The sequence below is a fragment of the Phacochoerus africanus genome, chromosome 8, assembly GCF_016906955.1.
Source record: "Phacochoerus africanus isolate WHEZ1 chromosome 8, ROS_Pafr_v1, whole genome shotgun sequence".
NCBI classification, from domain to species: domain Eukaryota; kingdom Metazoa; phylum Chordata; class Mammalia; order Artiodactyla; family Suidae; genus Phacochoerus; species Phacochoerus africanus.
This window is the reverse complement of record NC_062551.1, coordinates 51,683,207-51,701,836: the sequence shown is the minus strand read 5'-3', so window position 1 is coordinate 51,701,836 and position 18,630 is coordinate 51,683,207. Positions and strand designations below refer to the sequence as shown.

General features: G+C 53.4%; 1 protein-coding gene across 1 annotated transcript; it reads left to right on the top strand.

The window, feature by feature from the left end:
- The first annotated feature begins 6,231 nt into the window (after positions 1–6,231).
- On the top strand, positions 6,232–16,923 carry CKM (creatine kinase, M-type). Its single transcript, XM_047791575.1, has 8 exons — positions 6,232–6,376; positions 8,706–8,916; positions 10,023–10,177; positions 10,858–10,990; positions 13,702–13,873; positions 15,157–15,280; positions 15,709–15,898; positions 16,418–16,923. The coding sequence occupies exons 2-8, from the start codon at positions 8,724–8,726 to the stop codon at positions 16,594–16,596; spliced, it is 1,146 nt and encodes a 381-aa protein (XP_047647531.1). The 5' UTR covers positions 6,232–6,376; positions 8,706–8,723; the 3' UTR covers positions 16,597–16,923.
- The last annotated feature ends 1,707 nt before the right edge of the window (positions 16,924–18,630 follow it).

Sequence of the window (18,630 nt, the reverse complement as noted above, 5' to 3'; positions counted from 1 at the left end):
ACGGCTAAATACCAAGGTTCTATTGTAGAGCACAGGGAACTACATTCCGCATCCTGGGATAAACCATAACAGAAAAGAATATGAAAAAGAATGCATATATGTGTATAACCAAATCATTTTTCTGTACAGCAGAATTGAACACAATACTGAAAATCAACTATACTCCAATGAAATTTAAAAAAGAAATACACATATCTCAAACTTCATTCATTGATCTTAATTAAGATTAGGATATTTTTGCCTCACACCAGTCAGAATGGCCATCAGGAATAAGTCCACAAATAACAAATTCTGGAGGGGGTGTGGAGAAAAGGGAACCTTCCCGCACTGTTGGTAGGAATGTAAGCTGGTACGACCACTGTGGAGATCAGTATGGAGATACCTTAGAAATCTATACATAGAACTGCCACATGACCCAGCAATCCCACTCTTGGGCATATATCTGGACAAAACTTTCCTTAAAAAAGACACATGCACCCGCATGTTCATTGCAGCCCTATTCACAATAGCCAAGACATGGAAACAACCTAAATGTCCATCAACAGATGATTGGATTAGGAAGATGTGATATATATACACAACGGAATACTACTCAGCCATGAAAAAGAATGAAATAATGCCATTTGCAGCAACATGGATGGAACTAGAGACCCTCATCCTGAGTGAAGTAAGTCAGAAAAAGAAAGACAAATACCATATGCTATTACTTACACCTAGAATCTAATATACAGCACAAACGAACCTTTCCATAGAAAAGAAAATCATGGACTTGCAGCATAGACTTGTGGTTGCCAAGGGGGAGGGGGGGGTGGTTGCAGAGCTTGGGGTTAATAGATACAAACTATTGCCTTGGGAATGGATTAGCAATGAGATCCTGCTGTGTAGCACTGGGAACTCTGTCTAGTCTCTTATGATGGAGCCTGAGAATGTGCGAAGATAGAGTGTGTACCTGTATGTGTAACTGGGTCACCGTGCTGTACAGTAGAAAACCAAACTGTATTGGGGAAATAACTATTAAAAAAAAAAGATTAGGGTATTTTGCTAACTCTAAGTTATACCTCAATAAAATTAAAGTAGGACTTCCCTTTGTGGTGCAGTGGAAATGAATCTGACTCGTTTCCATGAGAATGTGGGTTCCATCCCTGGCCTCGATCAGTGGGTTGGGGATCTGGTGTTGCCATGAACTATGGTGTAGGTCACAGATGCGGCTCAGATCCCAGGTTGCTGCGGCCGTGGCTGTGGTGTAGGCCGGCAGCTATGGCTCCGGTTCAACCCTTAGCCTGGGAACTTCCATATGCCATGGGTACAGCCCTAAAAAGCAAAATAAATAATAAATAAATAAATAAAATGAAAGAAACTCTATAAATAAATGTGATCATTCATACGCTTTAACATTTCCATTGTAAAGAATAAAGTTGAGGTGTTCCCATTGTGGCTCAGTGGAAATGAACCTGACTAGTATCCATGAGGATGCAGGTTCAATCCCTGGACTCACTCAGTGGGTTAAGGATCTGGTGTTGCCATGAGTTGCAGTGTAGGTTGCAGATGCAGTGTGGATGTGGGGTGGCTGTGGCTGTGGCTTAGGCAAGCAGCTATAGCTCAGATTCGACCCTAGCCTGGGAATTTCCTTATGCTGCAGGTATGGCACTAAAAAGCACACAAATAAATAAATTTGAAGTAGTAACAATGTAAAAACAACAAAAAATGAAATGCAGCTAATGCAGCAGTTAGAGGAAAATGTATAGCTAAATTGATAAAGATCAATTTAGAGGGCCTGGAGCAGGGCTGGAGAGGAGTCATGAATACTATCTAATATGCCTGTCTTCTTCCACGCCACCAGTATGTGGGTCTGGGATTCAGTTGACTACAGGGCTGCAGCAGGCCTGGTCTTGCTCTTGGGGAAGAAGAAGGAGTAGGCAGGTTCCTAACTCTCAGTTCTGGGGCTGGCTTTGATTTACAACTTGTTTTTCCTGAATCATTTGGCATTGGAGACTACCAAGAATGGAAGAGGAGTTTTGGGATTCAGTGAGGAGAGCATACTGGGATGGTAGGCCATGGGGGTGAAGAGCTGGCCTCCAGAGTCTTCCCTAGAGTTGGTAGCCTCAACCCAGGGGGAGGGACAGGGACAGTGGAGATGGCAGGAAAAAGGAAGAGTTTGGGATAAGGGTGACTTGGCAATGCCAGGGCCTTGGGAGTGGAGGAAAATGAGGCTCTAGAGAATATTGCCTGTGCCCTCAGGCAACTCCCTTGCCCTTTTTCAGCCTCAGCGTTCATCATAAATTAGAGTAAAACGAGGCTTCAGCATGAAGAGGCCAGTTAGGAAGGGAACGACTACCTAGTCCAGTCTGGTTCTGCTACTTCCAAGCTGTGTGATCGTGGGCAAGTGACTCAACCTCTCTGGGCTTCACTTTCTGGATTTGTAAACTTAGCAGTACTCACCTCATAGGACTGTTAGAAAATTAAATTGGTTAATACGCATACAACTCTTGAATCCTGAAGCCAGACTGCTGCCATGATGAAGGGGATGTGGAGAAGTGGATACAGATCATAAGATCTAGAAAGGGACTCTGGGCTGACCTTGCCGAGAGGCCTGGAAATTATTCTCACTAAAGCCTGAACCCACTCCTGGCAGCCCTGTCCCACCTGGATTTCCAGCTTTGCCCGTTCTCAGCTGTGTGACCTTGAGCAAGTCACTTAACCTCTCTGAGCCTTATTGTTGGAAATGTTAAATGAATTAATATATGCAGTACTTAACATATAGGAGAGCTCCATGAGAGTTAACTGTTAGGGTGGAGACTGTGGAACACCCACTCAATAGCCAGGCTAACCTCCTCCTGGCATGTCTAGTTTTCCAGAGGATACCTGGTTCTGGGGGCATGAGGTATTGCTGGGGGCCAAGCCTAGAGCCTGCTCCTTCAGCCCTTCCAATAACATTGAAAGCTCCTAACATCTGGTAGTAAAAGCCCTTCTGCTCAAGCTGGGTGGAGGGGTTTCCAATGGACTGATAAGGCTACTATTATTTGCTTAGTCAACAAATACTCATTTATCCAGAGGGCACTGGGGAGCCATGGCATGTTCTGAGCAGGAGAGGCAAGGGGAAGGTAGGAGGGGGACAAGACCCAGCAGGAGGCCCCGGAGGAGGCTGGGCAGGAGGGAATGTGGAGGTCTTGAGCTAGGGTAGGAGGGACGGACAAGCCTTGGGGACTCAGGGGCTCAGGGTGGGAGGAATATCTATGATGGGAATTCCAATGCTCCCCAAGGCCAACTATTTCTATCAATAAAGGAGGTGGAGCTTATGGGTGGAGCTTATGACACAAGGTCCTCCTGGGGTGTTTGATTGGCTCAGCCCAGGTCACATGACTGGACCATTGATGCAAAGAATTCTGGGAAACCAAGTTTCTGACATTTTTTGGTTTCTCTTTTGTGTGTGTGTGTGTGTGTGTGTGTGTGTGTGTGTGTGTTTTGCTTTTTAGGGCAGCAGCTGTGGCATATGAAGGTTCCCAGGGTCAAACTGGAGCTGTAGCTGCTGGCCCACACCACAGCCACACTTTTGTTTGGGTCTTTTTAGGGCTGCACCTGCGGCATATGCAGGTTCCCAGGCTAGGGGTGGAATCAGAGCTGTAGCCTCCAGCCTACACCACAGTCACAGCAACACCAGAACCACAGCAACACCAGATCCAAGCTGCATCTTCGACCTACACCACAGCTCACAGCAAAGCTGGATCCTTAACCCACTGGGCGTGGCCAGGGATCAAACCCATGTCTTCATGTATACTAGCTGGGTTCATTAACCGCTAAGTTACCACAGAACTCTTTGGCTTCTCCGAAAGGAGGCAGTCAGAGGGTGGGGAACTCCCCAAACAATGGAAGGGGCCAAACAGAGGCTGCATGGCCAAAAGGAATTTTGAATGTCCCCGAAATGGGCTGGGCTGTATGTGACATGTCTGGATCCTCTCTCTCCCTTGCTCACAACCTTCAAGGGCTCACTGTGAGTGGGATGGAAACTCCTCCACGGCCCCTAGGACCCCATGGGTCTGCCCATGTCCCCTCTCCCACCTCATCTTCTTCTTCCCCCTCTCCCTCCTGCCCCATCTGCTCCAGCCTTCCAGCCTCCCAGCCTCCTCCCTGTCTCTCAGATATGCCAAGCCACTCCCACCTCAGGGCCTTTGCACCTGCTGTCCGCCTTCCAGATCCCCACATGGCTGGCTTCCTCCAGTGTCTGCTCTGATGTCACCTTCCCAAGGGAGGGCTGACCTGACCTTCTCTGCTGTGCCAGCACGCTCAGCCCTTACCCGCTTTAATTTTCCTTCGAAGCTGCACTGCCCCCGGTGTTAATGCATATATGAACTTGCTCGCACTCATTCAAATCTCACTCTGTGAGGGCAGGAAATTTGGGTTATTGTCTGCTGTGTCCTCAGTAAGGGCTTAATAAATAATTACTGAAATTATAAACATGTAACAATTCTAGACCAGTTCCTTTTTTTTTAGTCTTCTTAGGGCCCCACCCAAGGCATATGGAAGTTTCCAGGCTAGGGGTGGAATCGGAGCTGCAGCTGCCTGGCCTACACCACAGCCACAGCCCCTCAGGATCCTGAGCTGTGTCTGCGACCTACGCCACAGCTCATGGCAACGCTGGATCCTCAACCCACTGAGTGAGGCCAGGGATCGAACCCATGTCCTCATGGATACTAGTCGGGTTTGTTTACCCCAAGGCACGATGGCAAACTCCCTAGACCAGTTCCTTTGAGTTCTCTGGATCTCAGCTTCTGTGACTGTGAAGGACTTTGCCGCTCTGACCTTGCGGGGAGGGACAGCGGGTGGGGAGATCACCCGCTGAGCCCCAAGCAACCGCTTGCTTGCTTGCTTTCTTGTTCTTTTTTGATGGCCCCGCGGCACACAGAGTTCCTGGGCCAGGGTTCAGATCTGAGCCGTGGTTGCGACTTATGCCACGACTTCACCTTAACCCGCTGTGCTGGGCGGGTATCGAACCTGCATTGCGGCACTCCCGAGACGCTGCTGATGCCGTAGCACCACAGCGGGAACTCCAAGGAAAAATTTTCTAAGCAGTCTGCTCCCCACTGGGAACCCAGGGAGAGGCAGAGGGGACCCCCTTTCCCCAGATGGGTCCATCCTTCCCGGGAAGAAATGGGGAGACCAGGGAGGAGGGGAGGAACCCCAGAGGGAAAAGAATGGTCTCTTTTCTGTTCCAATCCTGGGCACTCCCCGGACTCCTCCTGATCCCCGGGCTTGTCCCCACCTGCCCTGCGCTTGGGCTGCAGTCTTGGCGCCTCCTGGGCAGAGGAAGCAGCTTCCTCTAGGTCGTCCTCCTGCGTCCACAGAGTCTCCTCAACCCCGAGAGCCCTGTGCTCTGACCCGAGTCGCCGCCCAGTCTTCTCCCCTGCGGGTGGGGTGTGGACGCCTCCCCAGGGCTGGCGCTGTGGCTGCCCTTGTAAGGAGGTGAGGCCTGGGGACACCAGAGAGGCCTGGTTATAATTAACCCGGACACGTGGACAGCCCGCCCCCACCCCCATCCCTAGCGCCTCGGGTCTCCCGGAGGAGACAGCAAGCAGCGAGCTCTAAAAATAAACTCCCTTCTCTGCAAGGCCGCAGGCCCTGTCCCCTCCACCGTGGAATCGCCCAGTGTCACTGGGCCCTGCGCCGCTTCTGGCCTGGCTTTGAGTCTGAATGGCCCCCCCTGGGCCCGGCCTCGCTTCCCCCCCTGCCGTCAAGGAGGGAAAACCCGCTAAGCACAGGCCTCAGGGATCAGGCTGCCCAGCTCCCACCTCTGCCTGGGTCACAGGCTCCCTGTAGCTGGGTGACAGCAGGCAAATCACGCAGCCTCTCTGGGCCGCTATTTCCTCCTCTGGAGAACCAGACACCTGGTCCTTCTGGGATGATGGCAGGGTTTCCCCAGAAGCAGGGCTCAGGACTTTGCTGGGGTCAAGGCCACCCTGGGGGCCAAGGAGAGACTGGCGGCCTAGCGGAGGGCCAGGGGAGGGTGGTTTCTACGTGCCTGGGACAGCCTCTGACACAGTCCCGTGGCCCTGGCGGGGGGCCAGCTGTCCCCGCCAGCCCGACTCAGCACTTGGTCTGGGGACCAGCTTGGTTTGGGGGTGGGGGGGTGGGCTCAGCCCCTGGGGCGGCCCATACAAGGCCATGGGGCTGGGCGCAAGGCACGCCTGGGTTCAGGGTGGGCACGGTGCCCAGGCAGTGAAGCGAGAGCGCAGCTGCCCTCCAGCCCCCTCCTGGCCAGCGGTCCCTCCTGACCAATAGCACAACCTGGGCCCCCCTTATAAAAGGCCAGGGCTGCAGTCCTGTCCTTTGGGTCAGTGTCGCCTCCAGGATACAGACGCCCCTTCCAGCACAGCCCAGCCAGGTACCACCTGGGGTGGGAATCGGAGTGGGGTCCAGAGTGGGGTCCCCCTGGGGTATCAGAAGCCGAGCTGGTTCTGGAAGGGGACTTGCGTGTCCGCCCCCACATCCCCCTGCACACAGCTGGGTCAGTGTGTGGCAAGGTTGTCCTCGTGTCAGAGGGTCCTCTCTACCTCTGAGTCCCCGACCCTGGGCGTGACTTGGGATCTCTGTGGCCCAGGGTCCTGGGGAGGGTCCGGGAGTGGGAAGGAGAATTGCCAGCTGCCAGCTGTCCCCCCCCCACCCCCTGCAAGGGGCTGCGGGCCAGGCCTTGTTCATGGTGGTTTGTCACCAGAACCGGGCACCGCAAGCTGGGGGAAGTGTCTGTGTGTCACCTGTCATGGTCTCTGCGAGAGCAGCACTGTGGGCTCTTTGTGTTGGTGACCTTGTGTCTGACTTCCCGTGGCTCCTGCGTGGGTGCCCGCATCCTGGGTGTGACCCTGAGCTTGGAGGTGTGCGTGTGAGGTTCTGTAGACAGTGTGATCTGGGGGTGCACGGTGATGGGGGTGGGGAGGGGGCTCTGGGCTATGTCTGCTGGTGTCACTTGCGCTCCCCCACCTTCCTTCCGACCCTCTCTCTCCTGGCGTGTCCCTAGCAGGGATGGGGGTGGGGACACGCTCAGAAAGGGGGTTTCTGGGCTGGAAGCCCTTGAGCCCCAAAGCCTGAATGCATGTCCTCCAGGCCACCCTAGCCCACCTGTCCCTGGCCTGCTGACTTGGTGCAAGCTGAGCCCCTGGAATGTGGGCGTTGTGGGGGGAGGGCAGCTGGGGGTGGGGGAGGGGAGTCTGCCAGACTCTAAAAATAGATCCCCAAGCCTGGATGTCAACCCGGGAGGCTTTTGAGGGTTTCCATCCGCCCTGGCCTGATGCCTCAGCCTTCAGCTCACCTTGGTCTGCATCCCCTTCCCACCATCCTGCCTGCGTCCCATTCCCGGAGCTGGAAATGAGTGTCCCACCCCCACTGCTAAGGGGTCCCTTCTCCTTCTGGGTCTTGTGAATAAAAGTAACAGTAACAACAATGGCAGCCACGCCTCGAGGTACGCGCAGTTCCACGCTGGGACCAGTGCACAGCCGGCCACATGGTTGAGCTCAGAGAATCTGCCTGGTAACCCCGTGGGAACGTTCAGTTCACAGAAGACAGAGGCTCAGAGAGGCTGAGCAACTGGCCTGGGGTCACACAGCTGGGAACTGGCAGAGGTGGGATTTGAACCCAGCTCTGTTGACCTCAGAGGCTAAATTGTTCTTTTCAACTGTGCTCTGTGGGAAACGAGTTAGCAAACAGGTGGGGATGGGCACCCAGCCCTCCTGCCCACCCTGCCAGTCATCCTTGGACCCAGAACCCAAAGACCTTTATGGAGAGAAGGTCCCTTCTCTGCTCACACACTCATTCCCAGCAACACCCTCTGTCTTCTCATCAGCTCCTCACAGTTTAAAATAATAATGACAATAATAATAGCTAAGCAAAATAATGCTTACTGTGTGCCAGGCCCTATTCCAAGTGCTCTACGAAATTAGCTCATTTCATCCTCCTGCTGCCTCCATGAGGTGAATGCTACCATACCCGCATTTGACAGAGGAGAACTTTGAAGCACAGAGAGGGTAAGCAACCCGCCCAAGGTCACACAGCTTTTTGTAAGTGGCAGAGCTGGGATTCAAACCCAGGCTGCCTGATTCCAGAACCTACATTTTTGTTTTTGTTTTTGTTTTTGTTTTTCTTTTCTTTTTTTTTTTTTTTTGCTTTTTAGGGCCTCACCCACAGCATATGGAGGTTCCCAGGCTAGGGGTCTAATCGGAACTGTAGCTGCTGGCCTACACCACAGCCACAGCCATGTAGGATCCGAGCTGCATCTGCGACCTACACCTCAGCTCACAGTAACTCCCGATCCTTAATCCACTGAGCAAGGCTAGGGATCGAACCTGCATCCTCATGGGCACTAGAAGGATTCGTTTCCACTGCGCCACAGTGGGAACTCCCTGGAACCTACACTCTTATCCGGCCACGATGACTAACTCCAGCTTGAGGGGTTCCCCTTCCATTTTTCAGTTGGAGAAACAGGCTCTAGCAGGTTCCTCGGCCAGGATCACCTGCCGGGATGTGGCAGGGCAAGGATCCTAACCTGAGACTCCCGATGCAGCTAGTCAAGCTGCCAGGGCTCAGAGAGGGGATCTCTCTGGCTCCAAGGCACAGGGGTCTGGACGGGCCCTCGGGCCCACCTGACCCCAGAGTCTGGCTCTGTGCCCTTGCTGGTCTCTGCTGGCTGTGAGCTGACCTCCACCTCCTCTGCGGCCCGCCAGGCCCCCCACGCCGCCACCATGCCGTTCGGTAACACCCACAACAAGTACAAGCTGAACTTCAAGGCTGAGGAGGAATACCCAGACCTCAGCAAGCACAACAACCACATGGCCAAGGCGCTGACCCTTGAGATCTACAAGAAGCTGCGGGACAAGGAGACTCCATCTGGCTTCACCCTGGACGATGTCATCCAGACAGGTGTGGACAACCCAGGTAAGCCTCCTTGGTGGAGCATCACAGGGCCCGGGGGCTCCAGAAACTGCCTGCCGGATCTTGCACCCACTCCCTGGGCCTCAGTGTTCCCACCTATAAAATAGGACCCTACTCACGGGGGCTGTGGTGAGGACCGAATGAGTTGAGGTGGTGAAGGGCTTGGGACGGGGCCCGGCACGTGGCAAACCACCCGCTAAACATACACGAACATGAAGGGAGGCTCCCTGAGGAAGCCCTTGATGTTCCCGGCCTCAGTTTCCTCACCTGAAAATTGGGCACCCGTGTTGGGACAACATAGGGCTCAGCGCACACAGAGCGGCGCCTGGCATGCAAGCGAGCGCTTGGACCCTGCCAGGGGGTGTCATGTGCTCCTTTCTCCAGGGACACCCTGCCAGGGAGAGTGGCGCTGGGGCAGGGGGCCAGGCTCGAGCCTGAGCTTCCGACTCACGGGGTGATTGGACGGAGAGGCTCTTTCTCTCCAGGCCTCTGTGTCCCCACCTGGGAAACAAGAGCATCTTTCATGGCTCTTATTATCTGTGGGGGCTGATGGTCTAAGGTTCCGAAATTTTTTAGAAGATTCCACAATTTGGGGACTCTGAAGTAGTTTTATGTATATATATATATATATATATATATATATATATATATATATATAAAATGCTTTTTAGGGCCGCACCTGCGGCATATGGAGATTCCCAGGCTAGGGGTCGAATCACAGCTGTACCTGTCAGCCTACACCACAGCTCACGGCAACGCCAGATCCTTAACCTGCTGAGCGAGGCCAGGGATCAAACCCATGTCCTCATGGATCTTAGGCCAGTTTGTTTACCACTGAGCCACGACAGGAACTCCCGAGGTAGTAATATTTTTAGCCTCCCGCCCCTCCCCTCCTCACCCTCGACCTTCTCCGTTCTGACCCAGAGGTGTCAAGTGAACTCCTGTGTGCATGCGCACGTGTGCCCACATAGACACACACATACACACGTGTGTGGGCGCAGTCTACACTGGACCCAGATGTGTGTGGGCGCAGTCTACACTGGACCCAGGAGCCCGGCCATTCCCAGCTGCGGACAAGCACCTCTGACCTCAACCCCCATCCCTGCCAGGTCACCCCTTCATCATGACCGTGGGCTGTGTGGCCGGTGACGAGGAGTCCTATGTGGTTTTCAAGGATCTCTTCGACCCCATCATCCAAGACCGACACGGGGGCTACAAACCCACCGACAAGCACAAGACCGACCTCAACCATGAGAACCTCAAGGTCAGCTGCTCCCAGAGGAGGGGAGGGGTGGGGGAGAGAGGGCAGGGAGCAAAAGGTGAGGGGGAGAAGGACAGAGCTGGGGGGAGACACCCAGAGACTGGTGACAAACAGAGATGGGGAGAAACACAGAGAGAGATGGGAAGAGAGAGGGACAGAGAGACGCAGAAGACAGACAAGGAGATGGTGGTGGGGGGCAGGGACAGAGCAAGGAAGGCAGGTACCAAACAAGACAGATGGAAGAGTTCCCTGGTGGCCTAGCAGTTAAGGTTCCGGCGCTGTCACTGTGTGGCTCTGGGTACAGCTGGGAGTGGTTACAGCTGTGGGGTGGGTTCGATCCCTTGTCTGGGAATGTGTGCATGCTGTGGGTATGGCCAAAAAGAAACAAAAAACAAAGCAAAAAAGAAAAAAAAGAAAAAAACCCAACAAAACAAAACTAGACGTAGAAAAAGGAGAAGCAGAGACACAGAGAGGGAGAGAGCAGAGAGCGAGAAGGGAGAGATAGAGCCAGGGAGCGTGGATGGACAGAGGCCACTGGGGAAGGAGGAGCCAAAGGCAGCAGCAGAGCCAGAAAGCTGGGAGGGCCTGGGGCGGGGGAGGGAAGGAGACTTGGACTTTGGGGGGCGGGGGCAGTGCGCCTAGGAGGGTCCACCGAGTCCTGACCCCTGTCCCCCATTTTCTAGGGTGGAGACGACCTGGACCCCAACTACGTGCTTAGCAGCCGCGTCCGCACTGGCCGAAGCATCAAGGGCTACACCCTGCCGCCTCACTGCTCTCGTGGCGAGCGCCGGGCAGTGGAGAAACTCTCGGTGGAAGGTGAGAGTCGCTGGCTCTGCTCCTCCATGGGCGGGTCTCTCGCCCCATTTTCCAAAACACTGGAGGAACTCGATAAACCCTGAGTGCTCGGTGGGTGAGCAGCATTTCCCCTGGTGGAGTCTGGGGGGCTGTCAAAACTTGACCCCCAGTTGCACCAGGGTTCTGGCCTTCATCCAGCCAGCCAGCCAGCCAGCAAACAGTCACAGCTGTCCCAGCCCTGTGTGGGGAGCCGGGGCTCCCATGATGCATAAGAAGGACAAGGTCACTACTCCCACAGAGCTGTCAGCCTGATGGGGAGATAAGTGGAAACATAGAAACCAACAAGAGAACAATATCATTCCAAAACGCCATGAAGCCAAGAAACAAGGATTGAGGTATAGAATGAATGACTAAGGGGAGCTGCCTTAGAAAGCAGTTGAGACTTGATGGGCAAGCAGGAGCCAACCTTGGGAAAAGTTGAGGCAGGTGGAAGAGCAAGTGCAAAGGGCCTGGGGTAGGAAGGTGTGTTGGAGGAATAGCCAGGACATGAGCATGGCTGGAGCCGAGTGGGTGGTGGGAAGAGCAGAGGAGATGAGGTCAGAGGCGTGTGGGTGGCCAGGTTGTGCAGGGCGTTGTGGGCTGTTGGCAGGACTTTGGCTTTGACCCCAAAGGAGGTGGAAACCACGGGAGGGTGGTGAGCAGAGGAGGGACAGGTTCAGACTGATTTGGATCCTTCTGGCTGCTGTGTGGGAAACACATTGTGGGCAAAGGCAGGAGAGAGAGAGACTGAGGGGGATGACTGCAGTGGTCCAGGCCGGAGGTGGGGGTAGCAATGCAATGGGGAGGAAGAGTGGGCCTGTTTGGGAGGTAGAGCCACTGGGGCTGGCAGGCAATGCTGTTCTGCTAAATGCTGAACAGCCAGCTCTGGGGGAGGAGGGCTGGGGAGAAGCAGCCCAGATCCGCATCCAGCAACTGCCAATTTCTCTGGTGTAAATTCTCCTACCCCAGCCATTGTTAAGCTATCTGCGTGACATCATGCAGAGACGGGCAATGGGAAGGGCTGAGTGATAGCACTTCATTATGTGGTGTTTCTGCCATGCGGCTACGATAGAGGAAAAGCACTTCAAGAACATAGAAAATAGTAAGTGGAGGAAAATAATTAGAAAGTGATATAGTTTTGAGTAAGGGTAATCCTAATTTTATTTTATTTTTATTTTTATTTTTTTTGCTTCTAGGGCTGCACCCTCGGCATATGGGGTTCCCAGGCTAGGGGTCCAATTGGAGCTGTAGCTGCCAGCCTATGCCACAGCCACAGCAACGCGGGATCAGAGCTGCATCTGCGACCTACACCGAAACTCGCACAACAATGCCTGATCCCCAACCCACCGAGCAAGGCCAGGGGTTGAACCGGCATCCTCATGGATACTAGCTGGATTCATTTCCACTGAACCACGAAGGGAACTCCCTGTATCACCTTAATTTTAAATATAATTTATGTATTATAAAATTTCATAAGTGATTTTTAACAATATAGTATTTAGTTGGAGTTCCCGTCGTGGCGCAGTGGTTAACAAATCCGACTAGGAACCATGAGGTTGTGGGTTCGATCCCTGGCCTTGCTCAGTGGGTTAAGGATCTGGCATTGCCATCAGCTGTGGTGTGGGTCGCAGAAGCGGTTCGGAACTGGTGTTGCTGTGACTGTGGTATAGGCCTGCGGCTACAGCTCCGATGAGACCCCTAGCCTGGGAACCTCTATATGCCGCGGGAGCGGCTCAAGTAAAGGCAAAAAGACAAAAAAATATATATATAGTATTTAGTATATGATATATAACATTATGTAGTATATTATAAATAATGTATAAAAGTATATAAATACATATATGTATTATATAATGTATTTATTATACACATAATACATATTTGTTATATACTGGGTCTACATATGAACATATACAAATACTATACATGCTATATTACAATAATGTTTACTGAGACTTTGACTCTCTGTCCTGCCAGCCAGCCAAGGGCGGGCACAAGCAGACTATTGCTCGCAGGTCGATAGGATGTGAGGGTCAGTAGTGGTGGTGGGAAGGGGAGGATTCGTATTTTCTGGCTTGAGCATATGGGGTAGGTGCGGCCAGGGCCAAGGCAGATGGGGGAGGGGTCATGAATTTGGGTTTAGACACATTATTTTGTTTTGTTTTGTTTTTTAGGGTGGCACCTGCAGCATATGGAGGTTCCAGGCTAGGGGTAGAATCAGAGTTGTAGCCACCAGCCTACACCACAGCCCAGCAATGTGGGATCCAAGCCACATCTGCAACCTACACCACAGCTCACGGCAACGCCAGATCCTTAACCCACTGAGCGATGCCAGGGATCAAACCCATGTCCTCATGGATGCTAGTAGGGTTCGCTAACCGCTGAGCTACTACGGGAACTCCAACACAGTGTTTTCTGTTTGGTCGGTTGGGGTTTTTGTTGGCCACGCCCACAGCATGCGAAAGTTCTCAGGTCAGGGATCCAATGGAAACCGGAGGCACAGCAGAGACAGTGCCAAATCCTTAACCACTAAGCCACTAGGAAACTCCAAGACACAGGGTTTAGGCGCCTTTAGCACCTTCACAGGGCCAAGGCCCAGGCCCATTAAGGGCGGCACTGTAGGGTCCCCAGGGCCTCTGCCCCCCACTGGAGGTGAGGCAGTTGCTGACCACCTCCCTCCTGCGGCCCCTCAGCCCTCAACAGCCTGACGGGAGAGTTCAAGGGGAAATACTACCCTCTGAAGAGCATGACCGAGCAGGAGCAGCAACAGCTCATCGACGACCACTTCCTGTTCGATAAGCCCGTGTCCCCACTGCTGCTGGCCTCAGGCATGGCCCGAGACTGGCCCGACGCGCGAGGCATCTGGTGAGGCCCCCCTGCCCTATGGCCCATTCTCCCCCGCCTCCGCCGGTCCCGTGACCAAAGTCAAGACCATAAAAGCAATTATCCAGAATGGTCTTGCCCTCCACCCCTGCCTACCCCGTGCTCTGCGGGTTGCATGTTGGGAAACTTAAAACTTAGACCTGAACCAGACTCCCTGCCAAGGCCCGCCGCTAGGGAATCTGGCTCCACCCCCTATGCGCAAGCCCCGCCCCAGGACCCCATCTCTAAAGCCAGAATCCTCAGTGCTGTCACTTACTAGCCGTGTGACCTCAAACACAGGGTTTAATGTTTCTCTGCTCCAGGTCCCCATCTATAAAACGGAGATCACAATAATTCATAGCTCTGCGGGAATGTGAGGGCTAAATGCATTAATAACTCCTAAAATGTTGGGGAAAGTGTCTGGTATACAGTAAGTGCTCATATTGACTGCGAGTATGATTTTTATTACTAGCTATTGTTGATTCAAAGATTCCACGAATCTGAATCCTTGATTCTGATAAAGATTTTACAAGGTTTTGAGAAACCTGGGTTTCAAACAATTTGGAGAGTATAGGTTGGAAGATTCCCAGGCTTTAAATTATTTTTACTTTTATTTTTTTGCTTTATTTTTTAGGGCCACACCATAGCATATGGAGGTTCCCAAGCTAGGGGTCAAATCAGAGCTACAGCTGCTGGCCTACACCACAGCAATGCCAGATCCGAGCCACGTCTGCGACCTACACCACAGGTCAAGGCAATGCCGGATCCTTAACCCACTGAGCAAGGCTGGGATGCAGCCCACATCCTCGTGAATACTAGTCAGGTTCTTTTCCGCTGAGCCACTGCAGGAACTCCCCCTAAATATTTTTTTGATTCACTAATTTCAGATTCCGTGATTCAATGGTTTCAAACATTTCCAGATCCTAAAGTTTAATGGTTCTAAAACTCAGTTTCTGAGATGTCACAATGTGATTGATGGGAAGATTTATCAATTCTGATTCCTGGCTTTAGTTTTTCAAAGACTCTAAGAGTCTTCAACTTAATGTCGTTCAAAGAATCAAGACCCTGAAGTCCTCTGATCCCAGGATGTGAGATTTCACAGGTCCTGTGACCTTAGACTACAGGTCGAAGCGTGGTCTACAGGCCTAAGCTTCTATCTTATGCTCCCACCTCACGCCCTGCGGGCCCGCTGCCCCCTGGCGGTGGGTATATGTTTGCAAGAGGCCGGGGAATGGGGTTCTGGAGGAGCTGATTCCTCGGCCTTTTGCTGCTGCGCCCGACTCTAGGCACAATGACAACAAGAGCTTCCTGGTGTGGGTGAACGAGGAGGACCACCTCCGAGTCATCTCCATGGAGAAAGGAGGCAACATGAAGGAGGTTTTCCGCCGCTTCTGCGTGGGGCTGCAGAAGGTGCGTGCCTGCCCCTCCCGAGTGACTTCTGACTCCGCGTGACCCTCCTAGAGGCTGGCCAAGGCCCCGCCCCTCCGAGCTCGGCTCCTCCCCTGTAGACAGGCCCCGCCCCTCAATGCCCGCCCCTCTCGCTTTCCAAGGCCCGCCGCTCGGGGATCTGGCTCCACCCCTATGCTCAAGCCCCGCCCCAGGAACCCGTCTCTAAAGCCAGACACCTCAGGCCCAACCCCCTCAGAATCCTACCACCGCGGGTGTCGTCGCGCCCCTCCCCTCAGAATCTCGCCCCTCTCGGTTTTCCAGACCCGACCCCTCGGAACCCCGCCCCACCCACATTCTCACACGCTGTACCTGCGAACCCCGTCTGGGTTGCGGGTGTATTTGGGGGCGTCCACCGGCGCTGACCCCTGGCCCTCCCCCCCACCCCTCAGATTGAGGAGATCTTCAAGAAAGCCGGCCACCCCTTCATGTGGAACGAGCACCTGGGCTACGTGCTCACCTGCCCGTCTAACCTGGGCACCGGGCTGCGTGGAGGCGTGCATGTGAAGCTGGCACACCTGAGCAAGCATCCCAAGTTCGAGGAGATTCTCACTCGTCTGCGCCTGCAGAAGCGGGGCACAGGTGCGGCCCGCACTCTCTCCCGCGGTTTCGGGGGCTGGCCCTGTGCGGCGGCTGAAGGGGAGGTGGGGTGTCCCCACGAGTTCTGGGGGCCCACAAGGTCTACCGTCTGTGAGCTTCGGTTTCTCCCTCTGCAAATAAGCATCAGCACGCCCTAGCTCAGAGGAATCAGTACATCATCATGGCTGTATAATACACACCGAGTTATGTCCCTGGCCACCTCGGGGCCTTATTTTCCTATTTGCAAAGGGGAAGAGGGTCTGGATTCAACCCCAGGCAGCTCGGCTCCAAAGCTCAACTCTCCTACCCACCACGCTGTATTTTCTTGTTGGATGGTTGAAGGGTGGGGTACCTACAGCCAGAAATGTGGGCCCGTGAAAAGACAGACGCTGAGGAAACTCTGTGTGCACTTAACCCATACACAGTAGGCACTCACTCAGTACGTGTGGCTGTCGCACTTGGCACGGGGGCGGCTCCTGCATCCCTGCTCCCTTCTCATGCCGCGGCCTCCTCCTCCCGCAGGTGGCGTGGACACAGCCGCTGTGGGCTCAGTGTTCGATGTGTCCAACGCCGATCGGCTGGGCTCGTCGGAAGTAGAACAGGTGCAGCTGGTGGTGGATGGTGTGAAGCTCATGGTGGAGATGGAGAAGAAGCTGGAAAAAGGCCAGTCCATCGACGACATGATCCCCGCCCAGAAGTAGGCTCCCAGCCGACTGCTGGAGCCCAGGGCAAAGGGAGGACCAGGCCCATCGAAGGCCCGCCCCTTCCTTCCAGAATCTGGCTGACAACGGTCAGTCAACTGGGGGCTCTCTCCACTCTTCATCGAATTCCAGTTCCAACCAGAGTTCCAGCCAATGGGCTCCATTTTCTGGGTTCTGGCCAATGAAAATCCTCCCTTCACATTCACCTCTCATTATCCCTGAGCTCCGCCCACCACCAGGAGCTCTGGTTAACAGAGGCTCCCTGACACATCTGGAGCTCATGCTTTTCTCCACTCAAAGCAACAAATAAAAGCAATGGTGGCCTTAGCATTGGTGCCATAGTTATTGGGGGAGGAGGAGGGACTTTTGCAATTGGCTAGGGAGTAACCTCGAAGCCGCCATGCCTCTCTAGCCATGTCCTAGGGTTAGACATATTTATCCCTTCTCTAGAATGAGGCACAGTTACCGTACAGAGTCTAATTCAAACATTACAAGGCTCTGCATGGAATCCGAGACTCAGGTGTGGCCAGAGTCCCACAGCCAAGCTTGGGTCCTTCCCAACATCAACTGCCAGGCATTCAGGTCAGATCTCAAACAGAGGGTCCACATGAGGAAGAAATAGAGGCCAAACGAAATGTCTGAGACTTGAACTTGGCCCCCAGGTTGAGATCTCCCATACAGCTCATCACGATCTATCTCATTAAACTTTTCATTAGCCTCCAGACTTCAGCCCTCTGCAGGTGCTAACTGTTTTTCCCCCATAAACTTCACTTACTTTGCTCAAGAACCTACCATGGCTCCCCACGTCTCCTAGAATACTCTCCTTTATATGCAAGTCTTCAAACAAATGCATATCATTTGCTGAAGGCTCATCTTTGTAGTTCTTTTCTCATGATCTCTCTGTATACTCTTTTGCTCCTTACACCCTGAAATTCCCACCTTAAAGAAATATCTGGGAGTTCCCGTCATGGCTCAGTGGTTACGAATCCGACTAGGAACCATGAGGTTGTGGGTTCAATCCCTGGCCTTGCTCAGTGGGTTAAGGATCCGGTGTTGCTGTGAGCTGTGGTGTAGGTCACAGACGTGGCTCGGATCCCACGTTGCTGTGGCTCTGTCATAGACTGGTGGCTACAGCTCTGATTCGACCCCTAGCCTGGGAACCTCCATATGCTGCAGGAGCGGCCCAAGAAATGGCAAAAAAGACCAAAAAAAAAAAAAAGAAAAAAAAAGAAACATCTGAACATGGATTGGGTGTTGGCCATGTCAATCATTTCTTCTTGACCCAATAGGTTGAGGCCTCCATCAGCAAGGGGTGGCCGGTAGGCCCTCAAAGAGACACATGTGTTTCTGAAGAAAATGGGAGGCAGCATTAAACAGAAGGTCTAGCTCCCAGGGACTTAGGGGCAGCACTGAAGAGGCAATTTGGGGGGTGGGGGTGGGCACAAGGCATGTGGAAGTTTTCAGGGATTGAACCTGCGCCCCAGCAGGGATCCAAGCCCCTGCAGTGACAACGCCAGATCCTTAACCCACTGCACCACAGGGGAACTCCTGGAGGAGGCACTTTTTCAAATCTTGTCACATGTAAAGGGCCTTTAGAGATCAATCAACCTCTCCATTTTCCAGAGGGGAAACTGAAGGCCAGGGACGTCCCCAAGAGTTCCCAGAGATCATACTCAAACAGAAAGCTTAGAGGAAACCCCAAAGATCAAGACTGCAGGACCTGGTAGATGGTGGGATGTCCTCTTACAACACTGGTCCCCACTGAAGATCCCGGCGCTAATCCCAGCCTCGCCCCCTGGGGCCACAGAGGCCACACAGGATGGTCTGCCCCAGCCGAATCCAGCCAAATCTGCAGTCCAGGAACCTGTCATCTACCAGGCCTGCCTCATAAGCCCTGAACCCATCCCTTCCCTCCCCACCTTCTGTGCCGTCCCAACCGCCTCCCTATTCTTCTGACCTGTCTGCTTCCCTCCCTCCACAGCACAAACCTGCCCCTGCCTCTCCTTTACGCATGACCTCACCATGGCTCCCTAG